This window comes from Neospora caninum, chromosome VIIa (assembly GCF_000208865.1).
Source record: "Neospora caninum Liverpool complete genome, chromosome VIIa".
Classification (NCBI taxonomy): domain Eukaryota; phylum Apicomplexa; class Conoidasida; order Eucoccidiorida; family Sarcocystidae; genus Neospora; species Neospora caninum.
Genome location: NC_018393.1, coordinates 844,469 through 865,847, shown reverse-complemented (window position 1 = coordinate 865,847; position 21,379 = coordinate 844,469). Strand labels below are relative to the sequence as shown.

Genomic DNA, 21,379 nt, shown 5'->3' with positions numbered 1-21,379 from the left:
CACGGCTTCGATTTCTGGAGTCAAACGACGAGGGGTCTTGAGACAGGAGTCCTTGAGAGGCGGCGTCCGCGCTGGGCGCGGCAGGCTGCTGTTTTGTCGACTCTTTGCTCGAAGAAAAAGCTGCCTCGACAGCCCAACTTTTTGAGCCCCGTATCCGATGCCGTCTCGCTCTCCAAGCGCCACTGCGTCTTGATCTTTTTCCTCACACGCCTCGATACCAGTTTCCACGTCGGCATGCCCATGTGTGTCCCACATGTCTCCTCGGCGATACACTGGAAGGGAAGTCTTCGGTTTGTGCGCGTCCTACTGATATTTCGGTGGAGATGCAGTGGACCGAGATCAGAAACACTTTAAATGCGTGTGAGTGTGCTTCCATGTGTACGAGTCTGTGTGTATGGGGCTTGCCTGGAAGGCCTGTTTTTCGAGGTTCTACAGGGTGACGACAGCAGTGCAAGGCACCGCTGTTTCGGTTTTCCTTTTCAGCGCGCGCCTTTTCATGACGTGGAGAACCAGAAGAAGCAGGTACGTGACCCCAGACAGCGCGGCGAGGAGCGTGAGCATGCCCAGGAAGCCGTGTTCTCCAGATTTCACGGAGTAGTCGAACATGGGCGCGGCAAGGAGGGACAGGAGACCGCCTACGGTGCAGGTGAACCCAATCAGTTTCCCCAGGTGTCGCTGAGGAAACGTGGCGCCGACGTAGAAGTAGATCTGGTTGGTCATGAGAGACATGTTTTGCATGAAGAGAACGGCGATGACGTATTCGAGCCACACGGCCTGGCCGGGTAGGAGGAGCGTGACGAGCGAGAGGAGGATGACCAGTGTCCCGCACGAGTTCACGAGAGTCATGCAAAGAAGGATCCCATATCGGTCTGCGATGTACCCCGCAATCGGCGGAAAGATGAACACGAACCCGATGATAATGTGGAGGAACGTCAGCGCGTGGGGAACGAGGTCGTGGGAGGCTGTGTTGAAGTAGACTGCCCGAATGAGTGTAATGGTAAAGTACGGCACAATCGGCAAGTAGAGACTGGAGACGAGGTAGTTCTTCGCGAAGGCCATCGCCCTGGTGTACACGTGCTGGGCTTTCTCTCGCCGTCCAGGCGCTCCCTGCTGGCCCAGGTACGCCGCAATCGCTTCTTCGCTTACCCCTTCGCTCCTGCTTCCCACTCCAGCGGCCGAAAGTGACGGCCCACGTTCTCGCTCCGGATGCTGTCCCGGAGCCTCTTCCGCGGGAGCGTTTGCGGCTCTTCGCTCTGCCTCGCCGGAAAAGAGTGAGGCTTGCCGCTCCGGGAGGTTCCCCCAGCGCGAAGAAGGCTCGGAGGGACACGGCGCGCTGCTGGCGACTCGCCCGTCCTCGTTCAAGTGTTTGGGGGAAGAAGAAAGGCTGATCATCGACAGCGAACCCGTGTCAGTTGGAATTGCTGGCCACGAGTCGCAAACGGAAGGGTGTTTCAGCGACGCTTCTGTCTGGTCCGTCACCACGGGCGTGCTTGCCGAAGTTTGTTCACTCTCCCCCTTCTCGCCTTGACTTTCCCACGCGTTTTTGCTGCACTTGTTCAGAATTGAGGGAGGCCTCGCGGGCGCCGATCCTTCGCCGTCGACGTAGGTTGTTTCGCGCTCGTGCTGCTTCGCGGTTTTCCACGGAAAGCACGGACAGCACAACCGCCGAGACTGTCTCTTGGCACGCCTGCAGACCTGCAGAGCCGAGGGGCTGACGTGGTGCGCCGCCTCGCGGCCCACGTTTTCCCCCTCTTCTCCGCCGTCCTCGCCGTCCTTGCCGCCCTCGCCGCCTCCTTCCCACGGCCTCCAGGGGGTGACGAACGCCGCGATGAGGAGAGCCGGGGCCAACGCGGCGACGGCGTATCCGACCATGATGCCTCGGTAGGAAATGTGAAGGGAAGTCGCGACGTTTTGCAGCACGACTGGCGTCATGTAGCTGACAGACCGCATCGCGACCAGGAGCGCACGGACGGTGTTGCAGTGCCCGGGGAAGAGCGAACCGACGGGGAGAGTGCCGTAGAACGCCATGTCGATGCCGAGGCCAAAGAGGACCATTCCGAGCTCGAACGCACGGAACGTTTCGCTCGAGAACGCGAGGAGCAGCCATCCCAGCGTCATCAAGAGAGAACCTCCCACGGATGCCAGTTTCGGCCCACCCACGTCCATCGCGAGGCCTCCGAAGAACGACATCCCGTAGTCCGCGACGGTGCAAAGGGTGAAGAGGTTTCCGACGTGCAGGCGCTGCTGCGCACAGGTCTGCGTCGCCGGGTCCACAAAGGTGATGTTCGCGGCGTCTGTTTCGCACGGATCGCATACCCAGAAATACACGCCGTTGTCAAAGAGAAGCTGGCGGAACGGCGCCCAGTTCAGATACACTGGGCCGATGAGGACTGAGTAGCAGCAAAGCAAAACGAGCAAGTGCCATCGCGAGAGCGAAAAGAGCCGTTTGCCTGTTCGCTTCAAGCCGTCGAGGAACAACGAGGCGTTCTTGTTTTTTCTCAGGCCTTCCGCCTGGAGTTCCGGCCGCCGGTAACTCAGCATCGAACAGATTCTTTGCTTTTCGCTGCGCGCGAACCCGCGTGTCTCTCCGGGTCTTCCCTCTTCCGCCGCCAGGGCGGGGGATGCGAGGGCGCTCGTGTTCTGGAGCATGTCTGCGTTGGGGAAAACGACCCAGTCTTGCGCAGCCAGCTTTTCCCCATCGGATGCAGTTTTGCAGTGCACGTCGAGGGACTCGTCCTGACTGGCCCAGAGAGGCGGCGTCGCCCCCTCGACGCTCGCGCCTTCCGCGTGAATCCCGGACATCCCGTCTTGAAACGTGCACAGACTCTCTACAGGCTCGAGAGCCTCGTCCTTCGCGTACGCCACATGCCTGTCGCAAAACGCCAAGGCCGACCGAGGCAGAACGCCCATTTCTGTTGCGGTCGAATCGGGTTCACCTCAGACACCCGGACACCCCCCCGCTTGACTTCGCCGACCCCCGCGCACAAGAAGGTACAAAAAAGTCTATGCCAAAGGGATATAGACAACGGCCCGTATAGTCGCGTAGAAAGGGATAGAGATGTAGCGGTCCCACCTTCCTTGGAGGCGTCTGCAAACAAATGATCAAAAACCTCTATTTATATGTGCATATATATATATATATATATATATATATATATCTGGAGGGCTCTCTGTCCCCTGTATCGTCACCGCGTGCTCTCTTTTTTGGTATGGAAGCAGAGAACGGTCATTATATCGCGCGTGCGTTTTCCGGGGTCTGTGTCTTGGGATGAGTCTCTCTCCGGTTTGTGTGGTCAATGTACGGGCCTGGGGCGAGGCGAACTTGCTTCTTCGAAGGCAAGTTGCCGACTGCCCCCTCCTGTGAGGTTTCTGACCAAGCGAAGAGCGTTTGTCAGGAAGGATTGAGGAGCCTTCGGTCTTTTAGCCGCTTTCGTTTGCACGGGGACATAGTGGAAAGAAGCGACACGAGGAAACCACGTCGTCTGTCAGAACCCCAACACGCAGCAACACCAGGAACCCACGGCCGGGGAGGAACGCCTCAGAGGAAAGGGAAGGAAGCGCGAAAAGAAACCGCAGGGAGAAGGGAAACGCACGCCGAGGCACACCAAGGGGAGGCAAAAACGCGACACTAGCCAACGGGATAAAAAAGACACTATCTAGAGAGTCTAAAAAAACCGATAAAGAGGCTTCAATGTACAGACATAGGCAAAGCAATGTGTCAGTGGAGGAAAACGTATATGATGATACGCAAGTTAAGGGCGGAAGGAAAAAGTGACAAGGAAACCCGATTGCCAAGCGCCACGAAACTAAACATTTGTATCTTTGTAATCCTAAACCGGACGACTGAGGATGATGGATCGGTTCCGAGGCGAGCGCAAAACGGACGCTTTCCATGAAGTTCTCAGTTCGCTCGCGACACGTCAGTATCTCAGGCTGCTCCCGGAGAAGCAAGAGGCCGCCTGCAGGTGGAGTGACACTGCAAGGGGGGAGGGGCCAGGCGCGAGAAAAGGAGTCTTCTGGTCTCTTTTCTCTCAAAGCCTCTTTTTTGCCCGACGGGGGCGCTTAGGAAGCGCGGACACACAGAGGCTCCAAGGCTATACGGCGACCCAAAACAACACCGTTTTTCTACACTCGCCTAGAAAGAACGGTGTGCATGCGCTCCCCAAATCGCAGGCTCTCTCCTGGATCCAAAAATATCCAGGTTTCCTGTAGGAAACACGACCTGGCAAATTCCACGCCTCCACATATATATGTATATATGCGTGTAAATACTTGAACAGATTACTTTTTCTTGTACGGCACCTGTGCATGGCCATGCTTACAGGCAAAAACATACCTATCTATCTATGTATATATATATATATATACATACATACAATGAAGTAGTATAAAGCAAAGAGGAGTATAATAGAATACAGTAGATGCTTATTTATATATATATATATACATGCTTTATTTATACACACGTTTTATGTGTGCGTGAGTATGCCTGCGCATGTGTCGGCGGAAGCCCGCGAGCCCTCAAGCCGTGTCAGTTCTCATTCGATGCTTCCCTGCATATATGTCTACATTCACATCTGTACATCTACGTGCCTGTACTTATATATATATATATATATCGAGCTCTTTTTAAAGAACTATGTAGCATTTTTTATTTGATGTTGAGCACGAGACTGCGTTTGATCCTGTTCTCTGAAGCCCAGCTGTGCCCATGACCCCCCGTGAGACAGGAAGGCATGAAGAGGCTTCAAGTTATTGTCTCCTTGAATGGGAGTGGGAAAGAAACCCCGTTTCAATACATCTCGTTGCGCAAAGGCCTGCGAAAGCCAGGAGCGCACGCCTCACTGTTGGCCTGCATTTGCATGCGTGTGAATGCGCATTTATAGAACTACCTTCATGCCGAGACACTTTGGATAGACGCGCACCTAACCCTGTCAGCGGGATTCGATGCATACCAGCTTGTCAAGAAACTCTCGCGACGCCGGACACAACAGAGAACGACGCGAAACAACCACAAAAAAACGTGACAACAGCCGAACAGTGGATGATAGCGGGGACAATGCTCAGGCCGTTTCCCTCGCTAATTTCCTTGTCTCGTGCGCTATTTGCGTCGTCCCCATTTCTTCTTTTTGGTTTTCCGGCCTCGAGTTCCAATCCACTTCGGCTGCTTTTTGGGGTGTGGCGCTCCGCCTCCTCGCTGGCCCGCTTGCCCTCGAGTTTTTTTCGCAACCGCGATTGCCTCATCGTCACAGCCTTCGCTTCCGCTCTCTCCACTCTCACCAGATTCCCCGGACTCGTCAGAGCCACTGAGATCGGAGGCGTCGGCGCTTCCGTCGCTCAGCGTCGAATCAACGGACGCGCGCTTCGAAGCCTTTCCGGTGTACGTACACCCCGGCTGCCGATCTCCTGCGGCGCTTCCCCTGTCTGAGGGCGCGCCCGGTTCGGAGTCGTCTCCAGAGAGGTCCGAGTCGAGGTCCTCGGCGAACTGCTCCCCTCCTGCAAAACGCACGAAGCCGCAAAATGCAAAAGTGATGTCGAGCCCCGAAAAACAGGGAGGAACGATCTCATGTATTCGCCACAACCGCACCTTTCCCCAAACTTGAGTTACCTATTCTTGAGTACAACTACACAAATACGCCTATAATGGAAATGTAGACAGATAGATCAACATATACAGTCACACACATAAATAAGGAGACATCTACTATTCGTGGATGTGTGTGTATATAGACAGACATGCACAAAATAAACAAATACAAATATATATATATATACATAAGTGCATGAAGATATCCATAGTTAAACATAGATGTGTATGCGTGTGCCTTCGCTGCAATCCTCACGTGTGTGTATGCGAACACACAAGAAAGTCGTGTGATGCTCTGAACGCAGGCGGTGGAGAATCTTTCCCGGACCGCGTGCATGCAACATGATGACGCGCCGTGATCTTTCCCCCATCACCAATGTGTGTTGCGTCAATGTGGAAAAACCGCCACTAAAGCGGAGGATTTGCCACTTACGCTTTTTCAGTTCCCTTTCATATTGAACTTCCGAGATTTTCCCCTTCCTCAGTTTGCGGGCCATGCGTTCTGCGGGAGACAAGGCAACGAAACAGCGGCGACCGATGGAATTCACAGCGAACCAATTTAGAGAATCTCCGAACAAATATCTCTACTGGAGAAGATGAAATAGGGTGCGTAAGATGGATCTATGAAATGATAAATGGGAAAAAACGCAGAAACGAGAAGAATGTTCTGCCCGCAAACTCGGGCCTAAAAAGCGCCTCTTCTGCGAGAAAGCCCCCGACGAAATCCACGAGGTGAACGTACCTTCGAAGGCGAGTTCTTCCCACTCCTCTAAAGCATTCCGCCTGAGAAACGAGGAACACACGCGACTCTGCCACAGTCTCTCGACACAAAAGAACTGTGCAAACACCTTCACATACATAGTCGATAGATAGATAGATAGATAGATAGATAGATAGATAGATAGATAGACATACTTACACCCGGCAACAAAGGGAACATCCATCTGCACGTGCACTAGCAGATGCACTTTGAAAGATACACAAATTTATATTTCTATATACATAGTGGTTCACAGTACATACATTTGTATTTACAAAAGTGCGTGTGTAGAAACGTGCGTACACGGAGACCGCCAGGTGGGCACAGAGTGCTTACGTGCGCACGCAGTTCCAATTCTGTGGATACGTCCCTTGCTCTGACTTCGACCGGGGACTCCCCCCGCAACTGGTCGAGCCTTCCATACATCTCTATGCTTATACATAATTATATACATGTACATTTATATTTATATAGATAGATACATTTATATTTATATAGATATATGAGCATAAGACCACATACATGACTCTAGACACGCACTCGTATCGTCATCCACATACATGTGTGAATACGTGTGGTGTTTCATACCGTTTTGCTTTTCGTTTTTCGGCTTTGGTGCGGGCCTGGTTGCGGATGTCGGGTCTCGCCTCTTTTTCGATTTGTTTTTTCTTTGCGTTGTCGCGTCTACGCTCCTTTTCCGCTCGGCGTTTTTCGCGCATTTCCAGCGCGTCAGCATGGCCCGCGACGCGCTCGGCCTCGCGGGCGGCGTCGAAGCGAAAAGGAATCGTCAGCGGATCCACCTCGCTTTGCACAAAGTTGGAAATGCACCGACCGACAATCTCCTTCATCCGCGGAAGTCTCAGCAGCGAGAAGGCCGTCGCCAGCCGTCCAATGTCGAGTTTCTGAAGAAAAACACGCGCGCGGAGAGACAGAAAAAGTGCAAACGATCTCTTTGACACGCGCGCGACAGGTGGAAGGGGAAGACCGAGACGCAAATCAGGAAGGAGACAGAAGCGGGACGAAGAACGAGGTCAGGAGAGAGACGGAGAACCGAAAAAGAAGACAAGGCTTACCTGAAAGGGGAGAAGGAAGGAGAGTTGATGCTCCTTGTAGGCGCGGACAAAGGAGACGAAGGCCTTGGATCCTTTCAGGACGAGTGCACGATCCTACGAAAAACGCATGCATTCCAGAACCAACGCCATTCCACATGCATGCAAAGGCGAAATCCAAAACGAACGAAACGCACTTCCTTCTCTCACTTTTGTTGCTCACAATGACAAAAATGTGCGAAGGCCAATCCAACGACCCAGATACACCTATCTTCATCACTTATCGGTATGTTTTTATCTATGTTCGAAAGCTACATTGATATTCATATGCCTATGGATGCATCTATCTATCTGTCTACCAGTCTATAAATATATATAGATATAGATATAGATATATTTATCTGTTGTTCATCAATGCACGCCTATATTGCAGCAGGCATCCTATTTTCTCACCTGTCCATCCCATTGAAATATACATTCACATCGATGTATGAGATCAATAAACAAATGTGCATTCCCTCCGTACCCATACATATATATGTTTTTTCAGCGTATACACGGGCGTAGGTGCGTTTGGCTTACCTGGAGAACTTCATTCTTGGCCGCCTCGTTGACCTGACACTTTATCGTCTCCTTTCCGCCTGCTTGCATGGCGTCGAAGGGAGCAATCGAAATTCCGCGGTTTTTGAGAAAAGGAATGTACGCGTCCTCCTGAGGAAGAAGAAGGAGAAGAGCGCTGCCCGAGCGCCCCGCGCGCGCTGCTCGTCCGATGCGGTGTACGAACACGTCGGGGTTCTGTGTGAAAAATGCAGAAACGCGCAGGGGACAGGAACGCGACAACGATTCACTGCGAAACTCGCCAGTTCTTGAAATCCCCCTCGCCCCGTCTCCGCCCAGCGCCGGGCTGTCGATCCTTGCACGCACGCATGGGTGCGAAAAATAGAGCTGATCGCTCACACACACACATACACGTTGCGCAATATATATATATATATATATATATGCACGTGCACCTAAATATATATATATAACCACATGTATATACGTGTATGCCGATGCATGCATGTAACCTGCATACATGCGCAACAGCAACAGAAACACGGCGTACACGAACTTTAGACATGCATCCGTATATACATACATAACAGGCAAACATACAGACATACATACACATGCACATACGCACATATACATATACACGTACATATACATATATACATATTTAGTGATTCGAAGACAAAGCGGGCGTCCGCGGAAACGCTTTCAGGAGAGAGGACGATACGTTGCGTGGCGGATGTTTGCATGTCTTTTCACCTGCGGGGGGTCGAGTTGAAGCGTCCAGTCCACGTGGGGAAAGTCGAGGCCACGGGCGGCGATGTCTGTGGCCAGGAGAACTTTCGCCTCGCGCCTGGCAGCGTGTGCTGAAAAGCGCTTGCATGCAGCCAGACGCGCTCGCTGCTTCATCCGCCCATGCAGCTTGCCCAGTTGCATGGGCGGAGGAGACGAAGAGGCGCCGCGAAGGAGGGCGTGCAGGAGGCCGTAAAAGTATTCGACGCAGTGGCAAGTGAGCAGGAAGACGATACAGCTCGCCCCTTTCGGAATGATTTGCGTTCTGAAACGCGAGCGCAGCACAGGAAACACGCGAGCGTCTCAGACACAAAAACCAAAAGACCAAACCCGGGGAGGCACGCGTAAAAACCAAGAGTTACCGATACCGAATGTGCCGTGTGTGGAAACTCTGCGCAAGTCTGTCTAAGCTTCTCTGCGCCGCCCACATTCAAAAAGACTACATACCCATACGCACGCAAATACTCGCATGCCCGACCTACATATATACATACAGGTGTACCTATGGTTACACACACATACCTATATATATATATATATATATGTGTGGAAACCTCTCTGCGACTGTGCGTCTCATGTTTATTGGACTCTACATGTGTGGAGAGAAAACTGAGCGACATGAATGTGGGCGTGCCTCTCTGGCGCTTTCGGCAGCATCTCCCCATGAAATTTTGTGTAAAGTATCACAGTCCCCGCTTTCCCGAGAAGCGCACGTCTGCGCGTCTCCCCTCTCGCGTCCCTACTGGATGAAGTCGACGAGGAAAGGCAGTTTGTCGTCGTAGTTGCAGATCGCGTAGAAGTTGCTCAAGGTGCTGGGCACGTCGTGCTGAACTGAACTTTTTTCTTCTTTCGCATCCCCTGCGGGCGGCGCCGTGGCAAGCGGCGTTCCCACCCGAACGCAGATCGGTTCCTTCACCACGCCCCAGAGCGCCTTCGTTTTACTCTGTTCCTGCATCGCTCCCGCCAGCGTGGCCGAGAAGACGGCGACTTGGAAACTGAGGCCTGGCGCGTGGGCGCCATCGCGGCGCTTCTCCTGCTGCGCGCTCGCCTTCTTCTCGCGAAAGTATCTCAGCAAGTTCCGCAAGTCGTCGGTGTGCTGCTCGTCCATCAGCCGGTCCGCCTCGTCCACTACGACGAGGTCCAGCGCCTCAAAGGACCAGTGCAGCTTCGAGAAACGAAACGCAAGACGCCGACACAAACGCGTACACTCTGCGGAGTTCACGCCACAGCCGATGCCAGCGAACATCTCTCAGAAACGGAAACACGCCCTCTTTCCCCATACACATACATATATATATATACATATATACATATATATACATATATGCACACATACATATATACGTATACTGGCATGTATTTATAGACGCACATACATGCACCGAGCGAGATGGGGACCGTACGGAGAAGTAGATCTTTTTTCTCTCGCTTTCTCGTCTTAGATTAGGTCACAGTTCACATATACATACATGTATATGTGTATGAAGACAGATACACGCAGGTCCATATCAAAATAGAAGGCTAGATTTCCTTTTCCTCAGTGTGTCGCTTCCTACAGACGCACATTTCTGCGAACAGAAACGCCGGATGCAGACCTCGACGCGTCTCCGAAGAGAAACGTGTCCAGAAAGAGATACCGCCCCACGCCTGAGTCTGTCGGTCTAGAAGTTGATACACGTGCATACTTCTCCGATCTTTGCGAGTGTGAAAAACCACAGACGTGCGGCGAGATGTGTCGCCCCTTGGCGCCCTCGTTCTTCCCTGTCTTTCTCTTCTTCTCTGTTTCGTCCTTCTGCTTACGGTTTGGCTGTTTTCTCGCTCGGTTTCGACCAGGCGCGACAGGCGGCCTGGAGTTGCCACGAGCACAAACAGCGCGCGGAGGCTGGCGCGTTGTTCGAGAGCGCGCAGGTCGCCCTCCAGGGGCCTTGCGCCGCCAGTCACGAGGATGCTTTGAAGACAGAAAGACTGAGAAAGCGACGGGGCGGGCGCGCTCTCGGCGAGGACCGGAGTCGCGTTTCGGTTGGACGGAGGCGGCGGGGAAGAAGCGGTGTCGGCGTTTTCTTCCTCCGCGTTGGGTTCCGTCTCTTTGTCCTCCTGAGGAAGAACCCGTCGACGCTTCCGCGACTTCCGGGATTTCTGCGCAGAACCGGCCGCCACGGCTCCACCTGCATGCGAGGCGCGAAGCAACACCGTGTCTTCGATGAAGCGCAAGTGGCTTCGGACCACACTGAAAATCTGTCGCGCGAGCTCGCGCGTCGGCGCCAGCATAACAGCCCCAATTCGACAGCTCCGCGGGCCGTCGCCTGCGTCAGGCGAGGACGGCGAAGCGTCAGTGGGAGGCACGGACGACGGGGAGGGCGCGGGGGCGGGGGAACTCGGTGTAAATTCCAGAACTTGGCTGAGGAACGCGGCGTATTCGGGGGAGGGCGAAGCGGTGAGCTGAGGTTCACGAGGCTCCGACGTCTCGCCCTTCCCTTGCGAGTCGCCTTCGACGTCCTCTTCGCGGGGTCCTGTCGGGTGCGGCTGCGTCTCGGAAGACCGCGAAGAGGAGGGCGCCGCAAAGGCGAATCGGCGCTGCCTCTCGCGGTCCCAGACGAACTCTGGCGCGTCATCGCCAGACGCGGAAGACGAAGACGAAACTTGCGCAAGTTCGCAGATGCGCAACCGGCGGAGGAGGCGCTCGACGACCGGCAGAACAAAGGCGAGCGTCTTGCCCGATCCTGTCGGAGCTTCGACGGCCAGGTCTTTGCGCTGCAAAAGCGTCACAGCCGAGCCGGTCGCCGAGACCCCAGGTGTATGTACACCTGAAAGGAGGAGTGGGATGCACGCTTCTTGCACAGGGGTCGCGAAGGAGAACCGCAGAGAAGCGAGGAAGGCCTGCGACAGCGGCGAGAGACAAGACATGGAGGAAAACCGAGAGCTGACGCGTTGCTGCACCTGATTTACAGACGCAGAAACGCCGCCGGCGCCCCGTCGTGCTCCATCCTCCACTTCCTGCGGTGTACGTACACCTCGATGCCAGTCGCTAGCTTCGTCAACCGACTCCGGTCTCGACTGTCCGGCGGAGTCCCCTGCCGCCCGCGCTTCGCGCTTTTGCGCGCCGTTTTCCCCCCCGAGCCTCTCCAACTCCTTCCCGGCCTCAGCCGCAGTTCCGGAAGAAACGCGAGGCGCCAGTTTCCTCTTTTTCCCTCCTTTCTCGCCTGCGCCGGCCGAAGACTCGAGACCGCCCCGCGCTGCCCCGCTCGCTCGCTGGCCCGGGATCGCCATTATTCTTTGCCTCTTTTTCGCGGTTCAGACTCCGCGGTTTCAGAGACTCGCCAAGGAGCCGAGCCTGCCCGTGTCCCCGTCAAAACGGCTCGCAAAGAAGACGCAAGACACAGAAAGGGAGTCCGTTTTGTGTCGTCCTTGTCGCCGAAACAGCGCAAAATGCAACGCGGTCGCTACGCGAAAATTGTCAACCTCAAAGAAGCGCCTCGCGGAAGAGCTAGGCAGAGAAACACGCGATATGACCGTCGAGACGGCGCGGTTTCTCGATCTTCCCGCGGTGGACCTCTCTGTTTAGGTTTGCGGCACAAAAACCAACTGCTGCCTTCTCTTCTGGCGGGCTCTCTTCTCTCAAGAGTGGCGTTTTCCGCTGCGCATGCAGGCGTCTCCGCGAAAACTTTTCCCCTCAGCTGCTACATCGACACCCTCCAGGGTTCCCCCCCTCGCCGCGGCGAGCGCCTGCAGCGCCGCCGTGAGCGAACCTCGAACGCGATCCGAAACATGGGGAAAAGCAGCCGAGAAACAGGAAAGAAAGCAAACACCTCCTCTGGGTTTTCCAAAAACGGAGCAAGACACAGCGAACGCGCTTCGGAGCTGAGGAGTGTGCGTCGATGACCCCCCCCCCCGTTCGTCGCCCGCTCGCCCGCCCCTCTCTCTGTTCAGCTGACTCTCGGTAAAGGCCTCTTCAGCCTCAGTTCTGTCGGTTATGCCTCAGAAACGCCGTTGTCAGCCTCGTAGCGTTTTCGCCTTTCCCTACAAGACTTGTGAGCTTCGTCGGAAGGAAACCGTCCACCTGGGAGGGCTGCGACTCTTGAGACGCGACCGTGTCGAGACTCAAAAAGACGCCGCGAGAAAAGGCAAGAGGAGTGGAGAGCACACGCGCGGTGTGCTGTGTGCGTTTCGTCACTCGGTGGTTCCCCGGCGAGTTCCTGCATTTCCCGAGATTTCTTTTGTCGCGTTTTTCTTCGGACTTTCTGTTTCCCTGCGAACGCGTAAAAGGGCGGTGCGCTGTTCTTGAGAAGGCGCGTCGGCCGGAACGACTTCCTCGCGATTTCACGCCTTCCGTCTCGTGCGTGTAGGCTTTGCGCATCTTCCTTTTCCCCGGCACAGACGGGTCGTCTCTTTTTTTCTTGCTTCCCAACGCAGCAGAAACGCAATCTTTTCCCAGAAAAAAAAACACACACACGGGACCTCTCCAGTCCTCCCGCATGCACGCGCGACGTAAAACCGCGATCTTCGCCAACTCTTCCTTTTTGGCTGAAGCGTGTGTCTCCTCGCTTTCTTTCTCGCACAAACTCCCGCGCTGTTTTCCCTGTCGTCGCTTCGCGCAGAGCCTTCGTCGCCCGGTTCCGCGCCCACCCTGAGACGCTGGGGCGTGCCTGGAAAGGCTTCCTCTTTTGGAGTTCGCTGTCCTCGTGTCGCCGTTTCCCTTCTCTGTCTCTCTTCGGGAAACGCGCGTGTGTCTCTTCGCCGTCTCTGGGTTGACAGTTTCTTCCCTCTCAAGAGAACGGCAGTCTCGGTAGCCAGAAGTTCGATGGTACGCCAGGCCGCCCGCAGTCTCTGCGCTTTGGGGCCCCGGAGCGTCGTTTTCCAGTTCTTCCGGCGAGAACTCCCGTCCTCTCGTGTTCACCCCGCGCCTCTTCACCCCCCGCGGAGCGCTTTGCCGTTTGCTCTCCTTTCGCTTTTTACGCGTCCACGTCGGTCCCCTTTTTTCCACGGGCAAACCCGCTTTTTTTGGTGAGGAGACAGATCTCTTCTCTGCCGCTCTCTCTGTAGCAAACCGAGCCGCGCTTCTCACCCGCCAGCCCAGCCCTGTCTCCTCTTCTTCGGTCCCTTTGTCGCTTGTCCGTTGGTTTTTCCTTCGCCTTCTCTTTTTGCGAAACGACATCCTCGGTTTTTGCCCACGTGTCCTTCCTCTCTCTTTGCCCCTCCCGATCTCTGTCCACCGCCTCTCAGCGGCTTTTTCTCTCCGGGCGTTTCTGTCCAGCTTCTCCTTCTTTTCCGTCGCGTGTCTCTTTTCTGTCGCGTGTCTCTTCTTCGTCTCTTTCGGGATGCAGCGCCGCAGGACGTTTTTCCGGTTCCCTTCTCTCTCTTCGAAGGCGTCGGCGGAGGCGTCCGACGCGCCGGGTGGGCAACCTGAGGTCGCGGCGAAACCTGAGAATACACCCGAGCAATCCGCTCCGGTCGACGGGTCGCCTTCTGCCCGCCGAGTGTCCGAAAACGCGTCGAGTCTCCCCATTCTCGTCCCACCGGCGAGCCTCGAACCTTCGGGCCCTCCGGTCCCCCCCAACGGTGTACATCCAGCTGGCGAGGCCGCAGAAGCCGTTCGATGCACGGACACCAGCGATGACTCCGCCTCCACGCGTCACGAGAAACCTTCAGATCCGTCTCTACCCTCGCCCTCGCCGCACTGCTGTCTCGCGCCGCCTCCGTGTCCTTCTCCGCCCTCGCCTCTGACGTGTCTGACGCCCGTCTCCGGCGTTTCTTCCGTCGCGTGCGGCTCGCCTCAAGACGCGAGTTCCCGGCCTGGCGAAGACCTCGAGGACGCGCGGGGAAGAAGCGGCATTCCTCACGTCTTGGATCCAATTGAAGAGGGGAAAGCCGTGGTTCTCGACGACGCGTCGCTCTCCGGAACGTCGCAGACGCCCGTCTTTCCAGGTCCGCCCAGTGAGCACCGCGACGCCGGAACAGCCGAGCACGACGCCAAGGTGTTGGGGAACTACCAAGTTCTCGGCGAGATCGCGATGAAGAAAAAATCTTCCCTGTGGCTCTGCAAGCGCCGCGACGACGCGCAGCCTCGCGGAGACGCAGCGGCGCGAGAGCCGGCGCCTTCCGAGCTGTTTGCGATCAAAGAGATCCAGAAGGCTTCCGTGTTGACACAGAAACAGACTGAGCATCTGTGGAACGAGAGGCAGCTGCTGGAGGAGATCGCGTTTTTCCCCGAAGTCCAGTGCAGCGTCCACCGCCTCGTAGAGACCTTCAAATCCGACGCCGCGCTCTTCTTCGTCTTCGAGGCTGTCCTCGGCGGACCCTTGCATCGCCACATCCGATTCGAAGGCGGCTTCGGTGTCGACCGAGTCCGGTGGTACTCGGCCGAGCTCGTCCTGATCCTCGAGGCGCTCCACAAACGCGGCATTCTCTACCGAGATCTCCAGGCGTCGAACGTCATGCTGTCAGACGATGGCCGAATCAAACTCGTCGACTTTGGCCTCGCGAAAAACATCGAACGCGACATCCCACCCTGCGGCACACCCTCGCCTTCCTCGCCCTCTTCCTCTTCTCCTTTTCCTTCTTCTTCGCCCTCCTCTTCGCCTTTTCCTTCTTCTTCGCCCTCCTCTTCTCCTTTTCCTTCTTCTTCGCCCTCCTCTTCTCCTTTTCCTTCTTCTTCGCCCTCCTCTTCTCCTTTTCCTTCTTCGTCTTCTCCTTCGTCTCCCGCGCACGGTAGCCAGCTCGCGCGGACGTTTTCGTACTGCGGGACGCTGCATGCTATGGCCCCGGAGGTGATTGCTGAGGGCAACCGCGCGACGGCGTGCGCGCAGGCTGCGGGTGCCTCGCCGAGAAAGGATAAGAAGCGACACGCGTTTGGGCTGTTTGGAGAGGCCGCAACGACGGGAAGCGCCTCGCACGGCGCGCGTCGCGAGAAGGAGGGTTTCCTCTTCAAATCGGCGTCTTCCTTCGCGCCGATCGCAGGAAAAAGCAAACTTTTCCCGCGACTCGCGGAGCCGAGGTCGCGGTCGCGGAGCTCCGAGCCTAAACCGCGCGGCAACGAGGCTTCCAACGCCCCCGCCCGCGAAGACGCAAACCCCGCACGCACCGGCGGCTACTCCTTCCCTGCAGACTGGTGGTCTCTGGGAGTCGTCATCTTCGAAATGCTCTACAAGTGAGCAGAGACGAGAAAACTTCACAGAAAGCAAAATCGAGCGCACACTACAGAAAAGGTCTACAGAGGAATACAGCCGAGAATCTCAGCGATGACGCAGCGTCCTGGAAGGCGTGCACTTTGGGGTTCGCTGTTACCTTTGCCGTCACGCGCAATTGTGGAAGGGCCCAAGACGCTCTCACGGGTCTCTTTGCGTGCCTCGGCGAGTTTCTTAGAGTCTCTCCGCACCGATGTCGGGGCGGCTTGGCGCAGGAAATACCCTGCAAATCTGGACTCCACAGATTTGGGGCATAAACACAAGAGGCGTGCAAGTTCTCTCTTCCGCTCCTTTCTCCGACCCAGGTGTCTTTTCTCGTGTTTTGCTTGCCTTCTCCCTCTCTCTAGGGGCCGCGTTGCCCTGCCGCGAGTCTCTAACCCGCGCCGCCTTCGGCTCCGCTTCCCTTGCGTGTATCTTTGAGTTTGCAGCTGTGTGCATGCATGTGCGTTTTCTCTTTGGTGCGTCCTTGATTCTGCCGCCTCGCTTTCCACTCGTCAGCCTTGCGCCGTTGTGTCTCTGAGCTGTCTGACTGTTTCTCAGCACCGTTCCTTTCGGCTACCACGACTACGAGAACGAGCGGTGAGAGCAGGGAAAACGAAACGAAATCTGAAACAGAGAAGGAAAGAGGAAATCGGTTCAAGCCTGAAGACCTCTGTTTGTCAGCTTTCCCGGAATCTTCTCCGGGTGGGGCCTTCGAGAAGCGAGAGCGTCGGCAGGAGACGGCCTCGTTCGTAGCATGGATTTCACGTCTGCATGCACATGCAAGTACACTGCGAGCTGTGCACACGCACATACAGAGAGAGGTCTATCTGTAGACACCTGTTGATATAGGCATACCTACAGGCATATATATATATATATATATATATATATATATATATATATATCTGCATATTACGTGGAGGTGGAAGAAGAGGGGATTCGACTGACAGGAGTGGAGAGAGCCTTCGCCGTTGTGGTTGTGCCTGTCCATTCTGCACACGCGATGCCGCTGTGTGAATCCGCTGAAATACACAGGGAAACAGGGGAGGATTTTGGATACATTTTCTCGCTTTTCTTCGCAGATCTCGGCCTATATGCGAGCTTGTGAAGAGTAGCCCCTCGACAGTCGCCTTCCCGCGGGACCGTCGGGTGCCCGATGAGGCGAAGGACTTGATTCTTCGTCTTCTCCAGGTGAGAAAAAAGGCGAATTCTCCTCAAACATATGCACAACTATTCTTGTACATGACTGAATATACACCATGTGCACGTGTATGCCCGTATGCATACTCATATATACATAGAAATAGATAGATAGATAGATAGATAGATAGATAGATAGATAGATAGATAGATAGATAGATAGATAGGTACGTGAATGTGTCTCGAATTTTGATGTATGGAGAACTGGGAGAGAGGTGGGATGTTAGCCCTACGCATCTGCGCGTTTTTGGATGTAGCTTTCGCGTTCGCAAGGGCGGTACTCTACCTTCGTTGAGAACTTTCGTGTTGGATTTCTTCGTTTTTCTTCCTGCGAGCGTCTGCGAGGTCGCTTCGCGTTTTCTCGATTTCTGCGCTCTTTCGTCGCCTCGCATTTTTCTTTTGTAGGCGGATCCCGAGAAGCGGCTCGGCCGCCATGGCGCAGGGGAGGTGAAGAGACACGCCTTCTTTCGGACGATCGACTGGGACGTGCTGGACAGCATTCGCCAGGCGCCGACTGTCCCCCCGTCCCTCCGCCACTGCATCCCCGAAGTCGAACGCGGCTTGGGATTGAGGCCGTTCGTCGAAGGAAAGAAGGAAAAACAGGTGAGAGAAGCGACTGGGGAAAGGCCAAGAGGACGCAGAGAAACACCAGGTCGCCGCGAAGTCCGCGAACTTCAGAGGGCTTTCTCGTGGAACAACTCTCTGTGCGGTTTCTCGCGCTCTCAGCGAATGGGCCTCTGGAGAGTCGCAAACACGTCTGCTTACATTTCGACACCCCGGGTTTTCCAATTCCATATTTTCTTACATATCTATATATATATATATATATTTATCTATCTATGTATCTGTGTATCTATGTATCTATGTATCGGTAGATGTCTGTTTGTTGGTTTGTGCGTGACTCTGTCTCTGCGTCTCCGGCCCGCACATCGCCCTTATGCTTCTTTCGTCCGCCTGGTGCCGCGTTCGTCCCTAGCCTTCCGGCTCTTCTTGCAAGCCCCGCCAGAGACTGCATGCAGAGGGCGTCCAGGCCTTGCATCTGTTTGTGTTATGTTTTTTGACCTAGAAATCGTGTAGGCGCGTGCCTGTGTTGAGCATGTGAATAAGCGTACAGCAGGGGGGAGAAAGGGGGAGTGTTCTCCCGGCTTTGGACGCCTCCGTCGAATTGGTTTTTTCTTTTTTGCAGAAAGCTGAAGGTGATCCTTTTGCGGATTTCTGAGGCGCGCGATTCCTTTTGCAGCGGAGATGCAAACACCGGAAACGAAAAAGCGAGAAAAGCGGGTCTTGTGTCGGACCCCAGTCTTTTCTGCCCTTCTCCGACCGGCGCTCTCTGCTTCGGTGATCTCCCTCTCTTCTTCGCCGTTCCATCTCTTGGACGGCGTCTCCCTTCTCGCGCACTCCCTGGTTCTTTTGCCTTTCTCGCGTCCTCGCTTCTTTTACGCCCTTGTCCTTTGTGTTCCAGGCGTTTTCTTCCCTCAGTTCTTCCCGCGTCTCTTCGTGTACGTAGGCGCAGCACGCCTGTCGAGGCGCATCGAAGTCGCGCGCTCCGTTTGACCGCAGAGAAGAACTGTCTGCACAGCGGAGAGACTTCGGCCTCGCGCTTTGGCTGTTCTCGTTCGCTGGAAGGAGGCAAAGAAAAACGAGAAAGCGAAGCTGAAGAGGCGACGCTGAGCTGCGCGGCAAACGTCTCGCTAAAGTCGTGGGTCGGTCCTTTCAGATGTGCCTCGGTGTTTCAACGTTCCCCTCTCATTGCGTGACCGCGCCATCCTCTGTACAGCGTGGAGAGAGCGAAAGTGACAGAAAGGTGGAGACAGCGAGGAAACGGAGTACCAACACAGACGAAGAGAAAGTTGTTTCCGTTGTATATATATATATATATATATATATATATTTGGGAGTGTGGAAGTCTGAGAGTATCTCGTGCATGTCTGGAGATACGTGGCGAGCGGGTTTTATTCGAGACGCGATAGTGCGTTAGCTTGCATGTCTGTGCATTGTCGCGAAGCGTGCAAAGGTATTTCCTGGCTGTTTTTTTTAAAGCGCTTGCCTCGAGAGGTGCGTCCTTGTGTGAGTTTGCAATGCGGACTCTGGGAACGAGACGAAAGGGTGCACACCGCGTGTATCTACATTTCTCTCTATATTTCCGTATATTTTTGTATGCCCGTGCATCATCTCCACGTATTTGTACAAATCTATGTTTATATATAAGCCTAAATGGAAGTCGTTATAGATATAGGTATGTGCAGATTGTTGGTGGTGTGTGTTTTCCCCGAGAAGTAGGGATCGCTACTTCACTGTGAACCGTCACCGGGGCGACTTTTTTTTACGTGCATGCAGAGCGTTTGCGCCGTTCTCTGCTCGTGCGAATCGTTGAAAAGGTGGGCGAGGTTTGGACAACCCGGGTGAGAGTAGTTGGTCTCCGCGAACGGAGCGCCTCTTGCGTGTTTTTACCGAGCGCCGTGTCCGAGGTCCACGCCTGGGGACGTCGTTTCTCGGCCCGCTGGCTCGCATGGAGGGTGTGCGGATTTTGTGTCGAAGACGCCGTCGCTTCTCGGTTCAAACCCGTTTGTGTCCCTTCTCTCGCGAGTGTGTGCGGGATGCCTTTTCCCTTGCCAGTCTTGTTGAGGCGAGAACAGAGCCTTGCGCGTTTTCGCCCTCGTTTTTCTGCATGCATTCACACCGTGTCTGAGCGTCTGAGCCGTGCGCGCGCCTCTCTCCAGCGTGCAGCTGACAGCGTTTTTTTCTCAGTGCCAAGGAGGCGTGGTCTCGCGGAGGGCCGTAAGGAAGCGGGTGTTTAGCGTCTTTCTCAGCGCCCGAAAGTCGCTCGAAAAAGGGGACGGGACGTGCGCGGCGTGGAACGTGAACGGTTCGGCTATCCAAGAGCCTTTGGGTGTAAAAGGAAGAAGGTTCAAAGCTGACAGTCAGGTGCGGGGCGACGGCGGTGAGTCTTTCAATTCCGCTGATTTTCGTGGAACAGAAGTCACTGCCGGGCCGTTCGAGAACGTGTGGAGCGAGAGGAACATTTTTTTCAGACTGCTCGCACATCAATCGGAACACAAGCACTTCCCGGTTCCGAAAATTCTTTTACACTCCTCTCATATATATATATATATATATATATATATGTGTACGACTGTATAGCTAGATATATATATATATATGTGTGTGTATATATATGCATTTTTGTGTCAGGAGACGCAGGTCGGGGAGTGCAAATGCAGTTAGCAGAGTCGAGTTCGCTATCACCAGGGGCAAACCGCGGAGCAAAGGGTTTTCGCACCTTTGCAAGGTTTTTCCCCGAGTTGTCAAACATGTAATTTTTTTTTGGAGTCAAGATGCATCTTCGATTCGACTTGTGAGTGATCGAGACATAACGCTCCCGTTGTTTTTTTAGCGGTACCAGCGTCTCTCGTGCGTGTGCGGCGTTGCTGGCGGGCTCTTGACTCCCTGCGATCCGCGCGTTTTCTTCTTGTCGAATTCCTTTGCATGGACAGAAACCGCAGTTTTCTGCTCTGTCTCGCACAGTCGGCGGTTCGTCTTCCAGAGCCCGCTCGTTCCTCTAGCCCGTCTTTTTCTCGCATGTCGCGTCCGTAGCTTAGGATGCCCAGCACACACACACACACACAATCCCAGGCGGCGAAGGCAGAAAAACGGTGAGGCGTGCAGGCGCCGTCCACGTGGTAATCTACAAGAGAGGTGAAGAACCCTCTCAGTCAGGTGGATCCTGGGCCAGCGCTCAAATCGCAAAAACACCTCCTGCGACACACATTACTCTCTCGACATGAAATTGGCGGTGCCTTCCACCTCACTTCGTCGAGGCGTTCGATCTGAGTCGCCACAAACGTTCTCAAAGACATGCTTTAGGGCCCGTTGCCAAGTGACAACGGGCCCTAAAGCATGTCTTTGCGGAGGCTCTATACAATCCACAGCGGCATTTCGTTCGGCTTCAGAAACCCACAGACACTCCTTCACGACAGCAGGAAGCGGTCGTGGAGAGCGTCCGGCATCAACTGCCTTTTCCGGTTCTTGACACCAAAATGCGTCTCTTTTGTTCCTCTGAACCCACCGCACGAGTCGCTCGCTTCCTCGTGGTGTAACAGCTTGACTGAGCACCGACGCGTTCCGTGTCAGCTATCCCCGCAGCCTTCCGGTTTTTTCAGAAAACCAAAAAGCGACGAACGACGAACTCCACGAGAGACGCGCCGCTCGCTTTTAGAGAGGCGCATTACCTTCTCGATACCCCCCGTAAACCTTTCCCCCCCCCCCCCCCCCC

The 21,379-nt window shown here is 54.8% G+C and overlaps 3 protein-coding genes across 3 annotated transcripts; 1 reads left to right on the top strand and 2 right to left on the bottom strand.

Annotated features, from left to right (window-relative positions):
* Nucleotides 1–429: 429 nt before the first annotated feature.
* Nucleotides 430–2,910, bottom strand: NCLIV_020170 (conserved hypothetical protein; the record flags this gene model as incomplete). The annotated part of the gene is made up of 2 exons (XM_003882214.1): nt 430–2,256; nt 2,317–2,910. The coding sequence occupies 2 exons, from the start codon at nt 2,908–2,910 to the stop codon at nt 430–432; spliced, it is 2,421 nt and encodes an 806-aa protein (XP_003882263.1).
* A 2,191-nt stretch (nt 2,911–5,101) lies between these two features.
* Nucleotides 5,102–12,010, bottom strand: NCLIV_020160 (hypothetical protein; the record flags this gene model as incomplete). Its single annotated transcript, XM_003882213.1, has 9 exons — nt 5,102–5,496; nt 6,021–6,089; nt 6,330–6,370; nt 6,936–7,249; nt 7,421–7,513; nt 7,979–8,191; nt 8,711–9,008; nt 9,487–9,908; nt 10,544–12,010. The coding sequence occupies 9 exons, from the start codon at nt 12,008–12,010 to the stop codon at nt 5,102–5,104; spliced, it is 3,312 nt and encodes a 1,103-aa protein (XP_003882262.1).
* A 2,048-nt stretch (nt 12,011–14,058) lies between these two features.
* Nucleotides 14,059–18,325, top strand: NCLIV_020150 (putative AGC kinase; the record flags this gene model as incomplete). The annotated part of the gene is made up of 5 exons (XM_003882212.1): nt 14,059–15,887; nt 16,465–16,503; nt 16,989–17,097; nt 17,512–17,709; nt 18,293–18,325. The coding sequence occupies 5 exons, from the start codon at nt 14,059–14,061 to the stop codon at nt 18,323–18,325; spliced, it is 2,208 nt and encodes a 735-aa protein (XP_003882261.1).
* Between the last annotated feature and the right edge of the window lie 3,054 nt (nt 18,326–21,379).